Source organism: Oncorhynchus clarkii, chromosome 19 (assembly GCF_045791955.1).
Source record: "Oncorhynchus clarkii lewisi isolate Uvic-CL-2024 chromosome 19, UVic_Ocla_1.0, whole genome shotgun sequence".
NCBI classification, from domain to species: Eukaryota; Metazoa; Chordata; class Actinopteri; order Salmoniformes; family Salmonidae; genus Oncorhynchus; species Oncorhynchus clarkii.
The window spans coordinates 12932809-12950317 of record NC_092165.1 but is presented as its reverse complement, the minus strand read 5'-3'; the positions used below and the strand labels follow the sequence as shown (position 1 = coordinate 12950317).

General features: G+C 45.9%; 1 protein-coding gene across 3 annotated transcripts in view; it reads left to right on the top strand.

Annotated features, from left to right (window-relative positions):
- LOC139374730 (neuronal membrane glycoprotein M6-a) overlaps positions 1-17509 on the top strand; it is an 82094-nt gene that overhangs the window by 23032 nt on the left and 41553 nt on the right. The window contains exon 1 of one of the 3 annotated variants that reach the window (XM_071115849.1): positions 1324-1627. The exons of 1 other annotated variant lie outside the window; for it this stretch is intronic. In XM_071115849.1, coding sequence (XP_070971950.1) covers positions 1591-1627 — 37 coding nt within the window. In that variant the 5' untranslated portion in view covers positions 1324-1590. Of the gene's footprint in view, positions 1-1323; positions 1628-17509 lie in introns of those variants that run through there. One more of the 3 variants, XM_071115847.1, reaches the window with a different exon arrangement.

The window sequence follows — 17509 nt, the reverse complement described above, 5'->3', positions numbered from 1 at the left end:
TTCTATATGTACTGTGATTCTCACCATTCTATAAGTATTTTGATTCTCACCATTCTATATGTACTGTGATTCTCATCATTCTATATGTACTGTGATTCTCATCATTCTATATGTACTGTGATTCTCATCATTCTATATGTATTGGGATTTGATACTGCGATTTTATTGTGATTTGATGTTCCAAACATATTGCTCACTATTATGACTGCTGCAGAGAGACAGGGGAGACCATGGATCAGTCATGGAAATAAACATGCTGAAAACATGTTGGCTCACTTTTGAAGAATAAGATGGAGAACAAGCTATAGGTGGAAAAATACCAGAGTTTTGGCGCAGGTACAGCCGACTAGCGCTAGCAACAACAAAAAAGTCTCATCAATACTTGGAGTCAAAATATCGTTATAATATTGTCCGAAATAATATTGCAATATGTAATTGTATCGATTTTTTTCCCCCTATCACTAGTGTGTATGTGTGTGTGCGCCTGCATGTGTGCGATTGTGCGTGCTCGCTATTTGTCATTGAGAAAAGGGTTCCTTGAGAGCCATAGCACCGTTTATATCGTTGTGACAACACACAGACATACTGCCATCTAAGCCCGACACAGCAATGAAAAAAACATCTATCCTCCACCTTTCACTAGTCAGTGCAGCATAACTTAACCACAGGCTGACTGGCGGGCTCTTCCATTTACTCTGAAAAACAGGGGTGTTTGGTGGGGGAGGAGAGTGAGAGGGAGAGTGGCTGTTCAGCTGGTTACACCCCTCCATCTGCTCACAGTGTGCCGGGCTGCTGCTGCTTCCACCATCCTGCTTCTAATACAAACCCTCAGTCCCTTGTTTTTATGGCTGAACACCTGCTTATGTCTTTCTCCTTGTAGCGAGCCCATTCCTCCTATTCTGTCGTTCCAGTTCAGCAGTATTGTTCCCCATTTCCATTTAAAGAAACTCACAGGGAAGCAGAGTTTCTCCTTGCATTCCTCCTGGACTCAGTCTCCCCTTTACACTCCTTCCTTCAAAACCATGGTTATTCATGTTTATGCTTAAGACATTTCAAGGGAAGGGGAGTTTGATCTCTCCTCTCCCAGTCCAGTTATGTGCTTCCTGGTGTTGCGGTGTCTAGCAATGGACAGGAGGAGTTGATCATCATCAGAAGAACAGAAGGAATGAGACCAGGGGCTGCCGCGCTCTGAGAGAGAGAGATAGAGAGAGAGAGAGACATACGGGTGTGAGAGCTCGAGAGAGATGGAAGGGAGAGAGAGAGAGAGAGAGAGAGAGAGATACGGGTGTGAGAGCCCGAGAGAGATGGAAGGGAGTGAGAGCTGAAAGAGAGGGAGGCGTGTGAGTGCCAGAGAGAAGCGAGGGAGGGGTGTGAGTGAGAGTTTGAGAGAACACAACACTGAGAGCGGACTTCCCTAGGAGCTGCTCACTGCTACAACGCCACAACTCACAGCTAGGGGACAAAACACACCCCAACACACACTCACACTGTGCACACACCCAGCCGAGAGGAGGCTTTATCCACTTCTGACCGAGAGGCTTTGTGAAATTTCCGTGTATTGAAATCGAAGTGGACACAAACCCAGTCACAATGGAAGAGAATATGGAAGAAGGACAGAATTCAAAAGGTACGGTGTAAAATCTTTTTTTATTTTTTATGTAAATATCTCGGAGCTATCGATGTTTCCTTTGTGTTGCTGCTGCTCCAACTGTATGTACTGTATGCCGATGTTACACACTCTCTCTTTGACACAGACATGTATTTGGCTGCTGCCAAGCAGAGAATAAGCTACTGATGCAGACAAAGAAACACATGGATTGTAATTACTTGAGTGTTTTTGGGAGATTTTTTTCCGTTATTATTGATTGTCATCATCGTTCAGAGCTCATTGGAATTGCGCTGGTTTTATTGTGATTTGAGCGATGCTGTTTTGAAAGGTGGAGGGAGGGGAGGATGGAGGGAGGGAGAGAGAAGGAGGCGGGTGTTTGGGGGTCCCTTGTTTGTTGAGTGGTTGATTGGAGGGGGGGGGGGGTCCGTGGGAATTGTCTTGTCTTCTGCTTGAACGCTTGTCTTGACGGCTCACAAGAGACAGCAGAGAAGTGAATTGACTTCCCTCCATCCCTCCCTCCTTCTCTCACTCTCTCTATTTTCCCCTGGGTATGGCAACAATGCGGCCATTACTTTGCTATCTAAGCTCAAATCATCTCAAATCAGATTAGCGCGCCTGTCTGTCCTCCTGACCCTTTGACCCAGTAACAGTTGTTTGTTTAGTGGCGGGGTTGCTGCATGGCTGCTGTTCCATTCATCTCATTTAACAGCGCTGTGCTGGAGGATGGGCGGGTGTTGTCTTGTCGAGGGGGATCAACAGAACACGTATGCAGCGCTAGCTAAGACTATATACCCATTATGAATGAAACGTGAATGCATGGTCTGTTATGGAGATGGAATTAAGATTTGGGACTGTTTTTATAGATGACGCACACTCTTAGCCAATCAGAGCAAAGCATGGGGAGCCATCTTTATCCCCCCCCCCTCGCCTCCTCGCCCACGCCGCTTTCACATACACAATTTACACATATGAACCACATACCCCCGCCCCTCCACTAAAAACAGGTTACAAAAGGTTACACTTGGGGTTGGAGTGTAGAGAGAGAGACAGAGGGGGAGAGAGACAGCGATAGTCTTCCATAACAAAGCCATCACCTACAGAGAGATGAACCTAGAGAAGAGTCCCCTAAGCAAGCTGGTCCTGGGGCTCTGTTCACAAACACAAACACACCCCACAGAGCCCCAGGACAGCGACACAGAGAAAACAAAAAAGATGATTACTTGACACATTGGAAAGAATTAACAAAAAAAACAGCGCAAACTAGCATGCTATTTGGTCCTAAACAGAGAGTACACAGTGGCAGAATACCTGACCACTGTAACTGACCCCAGATTAAGGAAAGCTTTGACTATGTACAGACTCAGTGAGCATAGCCTTGCTATTGAGAAAGGCTGCCGTAGACAGACCTGGCTCTCAAGAGAAGACAGGCTATGTGCACACTGCCCACAAAATGAGGTGGAAACTGAGCTGCACTTCCTAACCTCCTGCCAAATGTATGACCATATTAGAGACACATACTTCCCTCAGATTACACAGACCCACAAAGAATTTGAAAACAAATCCAATTTTGATAAACTCCCATATCTACTCGGTGAAATTACACAGGTTGCCATCGCAGCAGCAAGATTTGTGACCTGTTGCCACAAGAAAAGGTCAACCAGCGAAGAACAAACACCATTGTAAATACAACCCATATTTCTGTTTATTTATTGTCCCTTTAGTACTTAAACTATTTGCACATCGTTACAACACTGTATATAGACATAATATGACATTTCAAATGTCTTTATTCTTTTGGGACTTGTGTGAGTGTAATATTTACTGTTCACTTTGTATTGTTTGTTTCACTTTTGTTTATCCATTTCACTTGCTTTGGCAATGTAAACATGTTTCCCATGCCAATAAAGCCCCTTGAATTGAATTGAGAATGAGAGAGAGGGAGTGAGAGAGGGGGAAATGAGAGAGAGAGAGAGAGAGAGAGAGAGAGAGAGAGAGAGAGAGAGAATGAAAGAGAAAGAGGGGGGGGGGATAGGGGGAGAGAGGGAGTGAGGGAGTGAAGGTTCCCTGCCATGGTCATTGTCCTCCCAGTGGTCCCTGGCGTGTATTTAAGTAACTGTTCTGCTGCCCACTCATTAGTCCTGACCCAGAGGGTAAAGAGCGTAAAGAGGGAGATGGAGGGAGAGAGAGAGAGCGAGAGAGAGAGCGTAAAGAGGGAGATGGAGAGAGAGAGCGTAAAGAGGGAGAGAGAGAGAGAGCGTAAAGAGGGAGATGGAGAGAGAGAGTGTAAAGAGGGAGAGAGAGAGTGAGTGTAAAGAGGGAGAGAGAAAGAGAGAGAGAGAGAGAGAGAGAGAGAGAGAGAGCGTAAAGAGGGAGATGGAGGGGGAGAGAGAGAGAGCTTAAAGAGGGAGATGGAGGGGGAGAGAGAGAGAGCGTAAAGAGGGAGATGGAGGGGGAGAGAGAGAGAGAGAGAGAGCGTAAAGAGGGAGATGAAGGGAGAGAGAGAAAGAGAGAGAGAGAGAGAGAGAGAGAGAGAGAGCGTAAAGAGGGAGATGGAGGGAGAGAGAGAGAGAGCGTAAAGAGGAAGATGGAGGGGGAGAGAGAGAGAGAGAGCGTAAAGAGGGAGATGGAGGGGGAGAGAGAGAGCGTAAAGAGGGAGATGGAGGGGGAGAGAGAGAGAGAGCGTAAAGAGGGAGATGGAGGGGGAGAGAGAGAGAGAGCGTAAAGAGGGAGATGGAGGGGGAGAGAGAGAGAGAGCGTAAAGAGGGAGATGGAGGGGGAGAGAGAGAGCATAAAGAGGGAGATGGAGGGGGAGAGAGAGAGAGCGTAAAGAGGGAGATGGAGGGAGAGAGAGAGAGCGTAAAGAGGGAGATGGAGAGAGAGAGCGTAAAGAGGGAGAGAGAGAGAGAGCATAAAGAGGGAGATGGAGAGAGAGAGCGTAAAGAGGGAGAGAGAGAGTGAGCGTAAAGAGGGAGAGAGAGAGAGAGCGCAAAGAGGGAGATGGAGAGAGAGAGCGTAAAGAGGTAGATGGAGAGAGAGAGCGTAAAGAGGGAGATGGAGGGGGATAGAGAGATAGAGAGCGTAAAGAGGAAGATGGAGGGAGAGAGAGGAAGAAAAACAGGGCAGCTTAAACATATCATTTTGTTTTTGTAGACCCCATAATCTTTTTTTTCTCACTGTCTCTCTCATTCTCTGTCTCTGTCTCTGTCTCTCTTCTCTCTCTCTCTCTCTCTCTCTCTCTCTCTCTCTCTCACTCTCAATTCAATTCAAGGAGCTTTATTTGAATGGGAAACATATGTTAACAACTCTGTCTCTCTCTTCTCTCTCTCTCTCTCTCTCTCTCTCTCTCTCTATCTCTGTCTCTCTCTCCCCCTCCCTTCCAATGCCAAAATAACTACACCCATATGGCGATGGTTCTCTGTGACCAAATCCAAAATGTGCCCATCACAGTTTGTCAGCAACAGCAACAGAGTCTATGTTTATCGACAGGTTGGAGGGATTAGTTGGTTGTTCTGAGTGAGCACCACCCACCTCTGGGAGAAAATGTGTTTGCTCCAGCCTTTGCTCCGGAGAATCTTCAACAGCTGAACTCAAACCATTTGAAGTTCCCAGTTCAATAGGTTGTTTCCCTGCATGTCATCTCTTCATTACCATACTCTCTAGAGTCTAAAGCGTCAGGTGCTGAAAGCAGAGGGTCTGTGACTATTTGTCCAGGCAGTTGTTGCTTTCTTGAGATAATAATGAATGCCTTGGGGTGTTGAATAGCAGAATACTGATAGTCTCTCTCTCTCTCTCTCTCTCTCTCTCTCTCTCTCTCTCTCTCTCTCTCTCTCTCTCTCTATGCGGCTGCCGGTCTCCTATACTTCATTGCGGCATGCTTGGCTAACCACAAATATAGCCAAACCCACAGAAAGGAATGATCAATGCAAATCGCTTTAGCAGGCGAAGGGAAGGGACAATTGGAGGGAGAGGGCAAGGGATGACAGAAGAAGAGATGGAGGGAGGGAGGTAGCTGGGTGAGGAGAGATGTGCTGTGGATAAACAACACGACAGCGATGGTGGTGATGACAGAGTGATGGGAGGTGCTCTTTCACTCTCTCTCTCGCTCTCGCTCTCTCTCTGATGGATGGAGGGATGTTGTTTTGGAGAAAGCAGGAGGGATAGCGGGAGTGGGTTTGAAGAAGGAAGGATGGAGATTAACAAGGTAATGGTGTCGATTTTTGAGGAAACAAATACCTCCTACCCATATATCAACGTGGCAGCACACGCTTACACAGACATTAATCGCCGTACGCACACACACACACACACACACACACACACACACACACACACACACACACACACACACACACACACACACACACACACACACACACACACACACACACACACACACATAAACATATCTGGTCTCCCCAAACACTTAGATTTAGAAATACAGAGCATTAGGAAGTACTGTTGGGGGGGGGGGGGGGGGGGGTCACGGGCGGCTGTGGTCATAACGTAGGCTCATAACGGTGATGACGGTACTGACGAACATGGTGATGATTCTGATGGCGTTATGGTGTTGATTATGGGGATGGTGATGCTGAATGTTATGACGATGACTGGTTGTGACAAAAGTGCTATTTGTTGACTGAAAACTCCTGCCTGGTTTCAATAAACTATTCCTTGTCATCCTCAACCATCTCCAATCTCTTGTTGATTGTATCAGGAAGTACAGCACTTCCCCACATTGTGAAGCATTCATAGCTTGGAAAATGGAGGGCTTATAATATAATTCAATTTGAATCAAGCCGGTCTCTGAGGCAGTTTGAATATTGAAGCACTATTGATTTATCTGGGCGTGATAAGCCGCAGCGGGAGTGTAATGAAATACCCAGGCTGCACTCCCCCATCTACAGCTTCCGTCATGCTGCTGTTGCTATCAACAGAACTCCGACGTAGGAATGTATGAACATCCACCCTTAGCACTCTCTTGGATCTCTGTAACAGAGCTGTGTGGGATTTTCGCGGCTGATAGATTTATGTTGATCAATTTGAATGACTAATTGACTCTCTTCCTTCACTTGGGGTAAAGTTATTGGATGTTGCTTGTCTTTTAGGACAGTGGAGCTTTTTTCTGTTCGTAAAAACAGTCGAGTTGAGACAACTGTTGTCACATAGATAATTGACTCCTGGCCCACCGTGGATTGCATCAATGATTGAGCCTGGAAACATAGTTAGAGAGTGTACTGTGCTGTGAAATGGGTGCCGAAATGACACTGATCCCCTCAAACTGAGGTCCTGTTACAAAAATACTCTCATTCTCTATGCGTGTGGATAAAATGTTGAACCAGTGTTTTCAGTGATATAGTTCTATAGAAATCCCACTACCGACTACAAACTCACCTTCGGGCTTGTCTAGGCTCTTTGATTACATTCTTGAGGGTCTGTGACTCAGACTGTGGGTTCCAAGATAGATATCTGAATCGACTTGATACAGTACCCGTGCAAGCCATAAGGTACAAATCACCGTCCCCTTCACCCACCAGTGGGTACTGGCTAAGAGAAAGTGATCCATAACTCTCAGTATCCAAGAGGCAGAGGGAGTTAGTGGGGCGTGGGGGTCGTGCAGAGAAGGAGGCAGGCAGGGAGAGAGGCAGGGAGAGAGGGAGGGAGGCAGGGAGCAAAGGAAAAGAAGCTTGTAGGGAGGCCTATGAGAGGCAGGGGGAATGGGAGGGAGGCCGAGAGACAGGGAGAGAGGGAGGGAGGCAGGGAGCAAAGGAAAGAAGCTTGTAGGGAGGCCTATAAGAGGCAGGGGGAACGGGAGGGAGGCCCGAGAGGCAGGGAGAGAGGGAGGGAGGCAGAGAGGCAGGGGGAACGGGAGGGAGGCAGAGAGGCAGGGGGAACGGGAGGGAGGCAGAGAGGCAGGGGGAACGGGAGGGAGGCAGAGAGGCAGGCATGGAGGCAGAGAAGCAACTCTACCGTGTTTCAGAAAAGGGTGCAGGGAGGGAGGGAGGCAAGTCTGGAAGTAGTGTTATGTTGCTCCAGGGTGATTGCTAGCCTGGCCTTGGCACTGATAGGACCTCAGCCATAAAACTTCCTGCCTGGCTGGTCCTAGTGTAGTCTATTTAGGCCAGAAAGACCCGGCCGGGGCTTCCCTCTCTTTCCTTCTGTCTGCTCCACTCCTCTCCGGCCTGCAATTATGCTAACAAGCTCTATCATTGTTACAGCTTGAGGAGCCTGGTGACTAAAGTTCTGAGAGGAAGGTCAAGGTACCAGGGCAACGCCACCGATTACGTCCGATGAGTGTACTGACTGGGGTCTCTGGGAAAGCGGACTTTGGCTAGCGCTGGACTGGCTATAACTGGACAATAGTTCCTCTTACAGTCTTCTGTAATTTTTAGTTGTTTGCTTGTATTTTGCAGCAGAATTGTACTGAAGTCAAGCAACTGTTTTGTTGTGCTCTGTTCAGATGGGTACGATTGCTTACCTCAAGGCCTCTGTTGATTAGCTTCCTCTACCAGACTGTATGTTCCCCAGGGCGCCACTGTATAACCCCATTGTTAGGCTAAATGACGTGTGACACCAAGGTCGTGGGTTTAAAACCCAGCCAGGAGTACAGTCATTGGTTGACATTACATCAACACTTACTGTCATTTAGTAAACATCAACGGATTATGACACATTTAACATGCAGCTTGGAGTAAATTACTCTGTGTGTACTGTCAATCTAGAGCACAGTAGAACATGCTAGAAGTGCATACTCAATCTAGCTGGACAGGGTTATCGTCCTTGGACTTTGATCGTGCACAGTGACAGACAATAACATCTATCGATTGGTGCAATGTCAGTGGTGTTTCAGGCTAATAGCAATGATCTAGCCTGAGATTTGTCCTTTCCCATCCCATTGTCCTTGCGACCGGTAGCCTACATTGCGCCACCTATTCGTGTAGAGAATCGTTGTTTCACAATGATCGCTTTTACGGTCGAATTTTCATGCCACTTGCCAGTTCTAAAAGGACCCTCTTTTAAATGTACAATGGGAATTGTCCCCCCGGGGTGAAAATGGGAATGCTTGGCCTTTTTATTTTTGGAGCAGAGCATTATTGAAGTCAAGTCACGTTTCGTTATGCTGTGTGCAGACAGACAGACAGCCAGACAGCAAACTGTCACGGTCCACTCGTCATCGCTCATTCTGTTCATTGTGTTTTCATCATAAAAGCATGTCAGCTTAAGAACAATTCATTCGTTTTCATTTTGCAGTTATCAGACGATACTAAGACCTTATGAGGCGTTCATAGAGACTATAATGCATTATACCTGTTAGCCTTATGTAAAGTGTTACCCTCGGGCTATATTGTACATTGTCAGTCTTTTGCAAGGGAACAGGGAAGGACCATGGATGCTATCTCCCTAGGAAGGCCACTAAAGATGTGTATACAACCAATGAAATGTGATTTGATTTCATTAGCAGAGCCATCGGCAGTGCTGCGGTGTCTTGCAGGATGGACTCCATAAAGAGACACTTTGTTTAATGCTGTTGCCGAGTGCTCCTGATTTACGATGCTGCCTGGGCCGGTACTGACACGGAGGCTAATGAATGACCTCTAATTACAGTGCAGTTAGTACCAGCACCATCATTTAGCACTTCCTGTTTGTCCCCCCTGCAAGTGAACATGAATCAAACCCAGTAAGTAACACTATAGCAGGACACAGACATGGACACTTCTCATTCCCCAATGTCATGCTGGTGTTAGGAGATGGTTGTGGAATTGGTGGCTTAAAGTGAGACCAGAGGGGATTGAGTATAATGATGGGGAGGAGGATGATGTTGAGGAGGGGGGGAAGGGAGGGAAGGGAAAGGGGAAACCTAGTCAGTTACACAACTGGATGCGTTCAACCAAAATGTGTCTTAGAGGATGATGGTGCAGCGAGACTCTCCTAATGCAGGTGAGAATACACGATGAGGTCGCAGTGATACATCGTTCCGAGCTGTCAGACTCCCAGCGTAATGACTGCAGAGGTAGTGAGCGCAGTGTACCATGTCCACAGACTGAGACACTTCAGAGTTTAAGATGAAGCACAGGGCCAGAAGGGAGAGGTCCGGGTTCAAAACGCTGCGTCTGTTGTTGTGTCTGCTGCTCTTGAGGGAAGCACCCAGGCACTTAACCCCTGTGTTTCATTACGAGCCCTCGCTGACGTCGTAAAAATAGACCTTTTATTTATTTTTATGCCTCTTTTGGTTGATCGCAGCCACAGACCTCATGTATTATGGAAGACGTGTGGAAAGCTTGCTGTTGAATTGTTGGACGGGTAAAGGGTTGCCACGGGCACCGATGTCTGTTTCCAGCCATGGGTGTTTCGTCCAAAGACGATTCTCTTTACCACATTTGCTAGAGAGATCCGCTTTGTTACTGTCAGCTCTCGGGGGTGACGTGGTAGTGAAACTATCTATCTAAAAGCCTTTGAGCAATGGAAGGTAGCGTTTCAAAGGGAAGAGAGACATATGAGCGTGAAAGACGTTCCACTTGATGAAAAGACTGCGTTCCTCTTGCTGTGCGGGTATACATTAAATTAGTTTGTTGATGTGGAGACTGGAATGCGTTGGCATGCCGTTGGGAACCAACCAGTGGAAATGAATAGGATGCGGCTATCTTTTCCCCTCTCTCACAGTGATGTGATGACACAAGCTACAGTCCCCTCATGCCCCTGCTTAGTGAACGGGCTGATTACAGGGTATCTGTTACTGGAGAGCATCACTTACTCTGCTCTCACAGAAACGCCATACACCTCTATTGATTATAGTAGAATCCCCAACACTTAGCCCAAAGTTACATTATTCATTTTTTTTAGCACATTTTATTTTAAAAATATTTTCACATTTTTATTGCTGGACATAGAAGACAGTAAATACACCAGGAAATCAGCTCCAAGTGGTTTTAATGTTGGAAATGTGTACCCAAGTGTTCCCACGCATGACAGAGAGACACTTGTAAGCAAGGTTTGAAATGATTACGCTTTAGTCAAATATTATATATGTTTGGGCGTCATGCAGTCAATTTGCAGTCTATCATTTATTTGTAATTATGTTCCGGCCCCCAGACCATCCGCTCAAGGAAATAATCGGCCTGCGGCTAAATCGAATTGATCCCTGACAAGCTTTAATACTCCCAGTGACATATAGTATGATAACCACATTTATGCGTGCTTATAACAAGTGATACAATAATAATGCATTAAACAGGTGAGCTAAGTAAGTAAAGTTAAGTAAAGTCTTACCCAAAAAGCATACAGTTTTTGATTTATTTCAACGTTTATTTACCATGAGAGGTTAAAGTAATGGATATTAGGTTAAGCTGACCCGGAATTAAAGCTAGTGAACAAATAATACATTTACCATGAGAGGTTAAGGTAATGGATATTAGGTTAAGCTGACCCGGAATTAAAGCTAGTGAACAAATAATACATTTACCATGAGTCATCCTGTGGGAAATGGTGCTATGGATTAATACATTTGACAACACGTAAAAGAAGACAGAGCTGCTTTTCAGCTCCCCAAAATGGCCACTTTCCCCACACAGCAAGTTAATTGAGCAACACTACGTGGAAGAGAGGACAGTGGCGCTTCTAAATTGTAGACAAAGACCCTAATCTGACGCAACCCAATAACAGGATGTGCTTTATACCATGATGCTATTGTTAGCGTTAGCTTTAAGTTATTTATACTTTAGGTTAACCTGTTCCTATCCTGTTAGCAGTTAGCCCAGATTCTGTTTAGCTACAGATGTAGGATCTTCATTTGAGCCAGTTTGCTACAGCAGGAAAATAATCCTGCAGCGACAGGAAATGTGGATTATAAATACATTTTTCGTTATGGCAAATCAAATTTGAAATTTCAAGAAGTGGAAACTTTAGAAGCCTCAAATACACTACAAGTTTGCATTTCCTGCATCGCAGGAAGATCCTACAACTGTGCATAAACTATAGCTAATGGTGCTTATTGACAGACATCCCTGATGCAGGACTTTTCCAGTGAAGTACCCTTCATGTAGAGGGGCTTTTGAGGGATAGCTTCCTGTGAAATGGCAGCTTGCCTGCCAGTAGCCTGTGTTGTTTAGTTCTGTCAGGACTTAGCTTGTATAGCAGTTGTGGGATTCAAATCCGATTTGATTTGTCACATGGGCCAAATACAACAGGTGTAGACCTTACAGTGAAATGCTTACTAACCAACAATGCTTTAAGAAGTTAAGAAGAAAAATGTGTTAAGGAAAAAATAGATAAGTACATTTTTTTTTTTTAAGTATTAAACAGCAGCAATAAAATAACAATAACAAGGCTATATACAAGGGGTACCAGTATATATGCAGGGGTAATTGAGGTCATATGTACATGTTGGTAGAGTTAAAGTGACCATGCATAGATAATAAACAGAGAGTAGCAGCAGCGTAAAAGAGGAGTCTGGGTAGCCCTTTGATTAGCTGTTTAGGAGTCTAATGGCTTGGGGGTAGAAGCTGTTTAGAAGCCTCGTGGACCTAGACTTTGCGCTCCGGTACTGCTTGCCATGCGGTAGCAGAAAGAACAGTCTATGTCTAAGGTGGCTGGAGTCTTTGACAATTGTTAGGGCCTTCCTCTGACACCGCCTGGTATAAAGGTCCTGGATGGCGGGAAGCTTGGCCCCAGTGATGTACTAGGCCATACGAACTACCCTTTGTAGTGCCTTGCGATCGGCGGCTGAGCAGTTGCTATACCAGGCAGTGATGCAACCAGGATGCTCTCGATGGTGAAGCTGTAGAACCTTTTGAGGATTTGAGGACCCATGCCAAATCTTTTCAGTCTCCTGAGGGGAAATAGGCTCTGTCGTGCCCTCTTCACGACTGTTTGGACCATGATAGTTTGTTGGTGATGTGGACACCAAGGAACTTGAAGTTCTCAACCTGCTCCACTGCAGCCACGTCGATTAGAATGGGGGCGTGCTTGGTCCTCCTTTTCTTGTAGTCCACAATCATCTTCGTTGTCTTGATCACGTTGAGGGAGAGGTTCTTGTCCTGGCACCACACGGCCAGGTCTCTGACCTCCTCCCTATAGGCTGTCTCATCGTTGTTGGTGATCAGGCCTACAAATGTTGTGTCATCTGCAAATTTGATGCTGGTGTTGGAGTCGTGCCTGGCCATGCAGTCATGAGTGAACAGGGAGTACAGGAGGGGACTGAGCACGCACCCCTGATGGGCTCCCGTGTTGAGGTACAGCGTGGAAGATGTGTTGTTATCTACCCTTAGTACATGGGGGCGGCCCGTCAGGAAGTCAAGGATCCAGTTGCAGAGGGAGGTGTTTAGTCCCAGGGTCCTTAGCTTAGTGATGAGCTTTGAGGGCACTATGGTGTTGAATGCTGAGCTGTAGTCAATGAATAGCATTCTCACATAGGTTTTCCTTTTGTCCAGGTGGGAAAGGTTAATGTGGAGTGTAATAGAGATTGCATCATCTGTGGATCTTTTGGTGCGGTATGCAAATTGTAGTTGGTCTAGGGTTTCTGGGATGATGGTGTTGATGTGAGCCATGACCAGCCTTTCAAAGCACTTCATGGCTACAGACGTGAGTGCTACGGGATTGGTTGGTCATATAGCCGCAGAGCAATCCAGTCGGGTTGTTGTGGAAACAGCTTGGTGATGCTGTGAGTTTGTTGTGGTACAGTCAGGATGTCTATGTGTTTATTTCCATCACTGTAGCCTGTCTATAGGCTACATGAGGATCAAATACTGTATGGCCATGGAGATCCTATACAATTCTATATGTAATTCTATGTGAATGGCTAATTGCAGAGCCAAAATGAAACATCTCTGCAGTCAAACTGTGTACGTCACCACACATTCAGAAACGTTTATCTTTCTCCACCAGACTCAAAGCAGTTAGTTTCTCATCCAAATCTTCTAGATTTCAATTTTCGCTGACCGCCAAAAATACACGATGGGTTAAGACGTACATCACCATGGCAGGGCGTTTTAAATGAACCTTTCCTTGGTACGTGAAGCGGCTTTAATATCATCCGTTCCCCCCACCACCCCTCTCTCCTCCACTGTATCCTCTTTGTATTAATCTGAGTCTGTCTCTTAGCAACTGGATGATTGACAGTTGAGGATTGCTTTTAGCGGCAGGGGGAGATGCTGTCAGCTAGAATCATACGCTCCCACTACAAAGACAATTATAGTCAAGGTCTTTTCTTTTCATTCACCTTGTGTAGATTCAATCCTTTGCTGTTTGACATGGAGGGATGGTCATCGTATTAGATGTTTAGATCAACAGCTTTTTGTTTGTATTCATCGTTACATTTTATCAGTGACGTTTGAGACAATTATTGACAAAGGAACTTAGATTATTATGGTTTGATTGTTTGTTTTGTGATTTTGGTTAGTTCTCTCTGTGTGTGGTGTGAGATGTTTTGATGTGTTGTTTTTACACACACACACACACACACACACACACACACACACACACACACACACACACACACACACACACACACACACACACACACACACACACACACACACACACACACACACACACACACACGTGCACACGCAAATACACACCCACACACAGTTTTAGTATCCCTGTAGGAATCAGACAATGTATTCCCTTTCAAAATCGTTTTTTCCTTAACCCCAAACTTAAACCTTAACCCTAGCCCTTAACCTAGCCCTAACCATAAACCTAACCTCTAACCCCTAACCTTAATTCTAACCCTAACCTTAATTTGAACCCTAAACCTATCCCCTAAGCCTAAAATAGCATTTTTCCTTGTCGTACCGGTGAAATGTTCCCACTTGGATAGTTTAACAAACACACACACACACACACACACACAAACACACACACACACACACACACACACACACACACACACACACACACACACACACACACACACACACACACACACACACACACACACACACGCCACATATTGCTTTATAAAGTCCTGAGAGCATCGGTGTCTCTGGGCTTGGGTTGTGTTTTCAGTCTCACTGACAGGGGTGGAAAAAGTACTCAGTTGTCATACTTGAGTTAAAGTAAAGATACCGTAATAGAAAATGACTCAAGTAAAAGTGAAAGTCACCCAGTAAAATACTACTTGAGTAAAAGTCTAAAAGTATTTGTTTTTAAATATACTTAAGTATAAAAGTAAATGTAGTTGCTAAAATATACACAGCACAAGATTATAATTATTATTATTTTTAACAGATAGCCAGGGTCACAGTCCAACACTCAGACATAATTTACAAACAAAGCATTTGTGTTTAGTGAGTCCACCAGATCAGAGGCAGTAGGGATGACCCTGGCACTGAATTGGACCATTTCTGTCCTGCTAAGCATTCAAAATGTAACGAGTACTTTTGGGTGTCAGAGATAATGTAAATAACTTTATTTAGGAATGTAGTGAAGTAAAAGTAAAAGTAGTCAAAAATATAAATAGTAAAGTAGAGTGCAGATACCCCCCAAAAATACTTAAGTAGTACTTTAAAGTATTTTTACTGAAGTACTTTATACCACTGCTCACTGTAGTGGGGGTCAGAGGAACTGTAAATAATACAATGGGAGTGTTGAATAAGAGGAGAGAAAACACCAGACCAGGGCCAGTGAAGGCTGGAAGAATTGTTTTAGGGGAGGCTTGTAATGTAGCCAGTGACAGCTGCTATCACATACCATTCCCCAGGCAGTACAGTGCATGACCTCTCTGGAGCATCACTCTGATTATCCTTCTATAGAAGAGCAATACTGTGTCAAGGACCAATAACCTGCTACAGCCAGAGGAAGAGGAGTGGCACACTGCTAGTATCAGTGCAAAAGCAAATTTCCCTCCTCCATCCCTCCTCCTCCATCCCTCCTCCTCCATCCCTCCTCCATCATCACTCCTCCATCCCTCCTCCTCTATCACTCCTCCATTCCTCCTCCTCCATCCCTCCTCCTCCATCACTCCTCCATCACTCCTCCATCCCTCCTCTTCCATCTCTCCTCCATCACTCGTGAATCCCTCCTCCTCCATCCCTCCTCCATCATCACTCCTCCATCCCTCCTCCTCCATCACTCCTCCATCCCTCCTCCTCCATCCCTCCTCCTCCATCACTCCACCATCACTCCTCCATCCCTCCCCCATTACTCCCCCATTACTCCTCCATCCCTCCTACATCCCTCCTCCATCACTCCTCCATTCCTCCTCCATCCCTCCTCCTCCATCACTCCTCCATCATTCCTCCATCCCTCCTCATTCCTCCTCCATCCCTCCTCCTCCATCCCTCCTCCATCACTCCTCCATCCCTCCTCATCCCTCCTCCTCCATCCCTCCTCTTCCATCTCTCCTCCATCACTCGTGAATCCCTCCTAATCCATCCCTCCTCCATCATCACTCCTCCATCCCTCCTCCTCCATCACTCCTCCATCCATCCTCCTCCATCCCTCCTCCTCCATCACTCCACCATCACTCCTCCATCCCTCCCCCATTACTCCTCCATCCCTCCTCCATCCCTCCTCCATCACTTCTCCATTCCTCCTCCTCCATCACTCCTCCATCATTCCTCCATCCCTCCTCATTCCTCCTCCATCCCTCCTCCTCCATCTCTCCTCCATCACTCCTCCATCCCTCCTCATCCCTCCTTCATCCCTCCTCCATCACTACTCCATCCCTCCTCATCCCTCCTCCATCACTCCTCCATCTCTCCTCATCCCTCCTCCATCCCTTCTCCATCACTCCTCCATCACTCCTCCATCCCTCCTCCTCCATCCATTCTCCATCACTCCTCCATCCCTCCTCCATCACTCGTCATCACTTCTCACTGTGTCCATGACTCACTGCTTTATACAACAGCATACACTATGGATGAGACACAAACGGATGCCTAAAAGTCTCAATCCGTAGAGCTATCAATTGAAAATCCACCTCTGGATCTCCTGCCTGCCACAAGACAGTGTTAGCCAAACTGGGCTAAAGCCAATGGGTTGGCTTGGGGAGCTAACACAAGTGTTCAGGTACCAGGCAAAGTTACTCATCACTGTTACACACTGTAGTTGATCTGAGTCCTATGAGACGTCACATGCCTTGGATGCAGGACTATATATCGAGTGAACAAGTGGAACATCTGTAAACCCTGGCACGGATTCCTCGTGCATCTCTCTGCACTGCACAGCGTAGTGCATGTTGATAGATGGACTTTAAATCCTGCAGAAGATTCTGCTGCTGTTACAAACCTAATGTGGCTTACTACCCTTGGCTGCCAACGCGATTTTGTAATAAAGCCTAGAACCGCATTGAGCGCTTAGGTTATTTGATACTGACGTAGAGTAACATTGTAAAAACAGACACTTACAATAGGGGTAATTGGGGAAAGAAATCGTGATTTATGAACATTCAAATCATAATAGCACAGTATTACCATTCAACCTAAGGAAAACCCATGAATTAAAACGGCGGCCATTTTGAAAAAGATAGCCATCTCGGTGTAATAGCCTAGATAATTGGCGTCAAAAGTTATTGGGGGAATTATTGCTGTGAGGTGAGTTTTCCTTTGTTTTCTTTGTTGTTTACATGAATTCGTGACGATATCATGGTTGCCTCGTCACTAGCTGTTTTCCATGTCAGAGTTGAGTAAACACACGACAGGCACAAAGGGGTCTGTTGTTATTGTTTTTGTACAATCTGAGGCCCACTGCTTTATTGTTGTCTATTGTATGGTAATGGACCAGGCTGGGCTGGGCTGTTTGTCGTGTCACCCCTCCCCCAGTAGCTGTAGTCTGTCTGGGCTCTAGCTCAGTCACAGGATTCAGACCCTTCTCTATGACCTACAGGCCTGTTGGGCATGTGTGTGTGTTGGGACAGTGCTCTGGGTCTTATCATCAGGAGGGTTTTTGAGATGTTCATTTTCA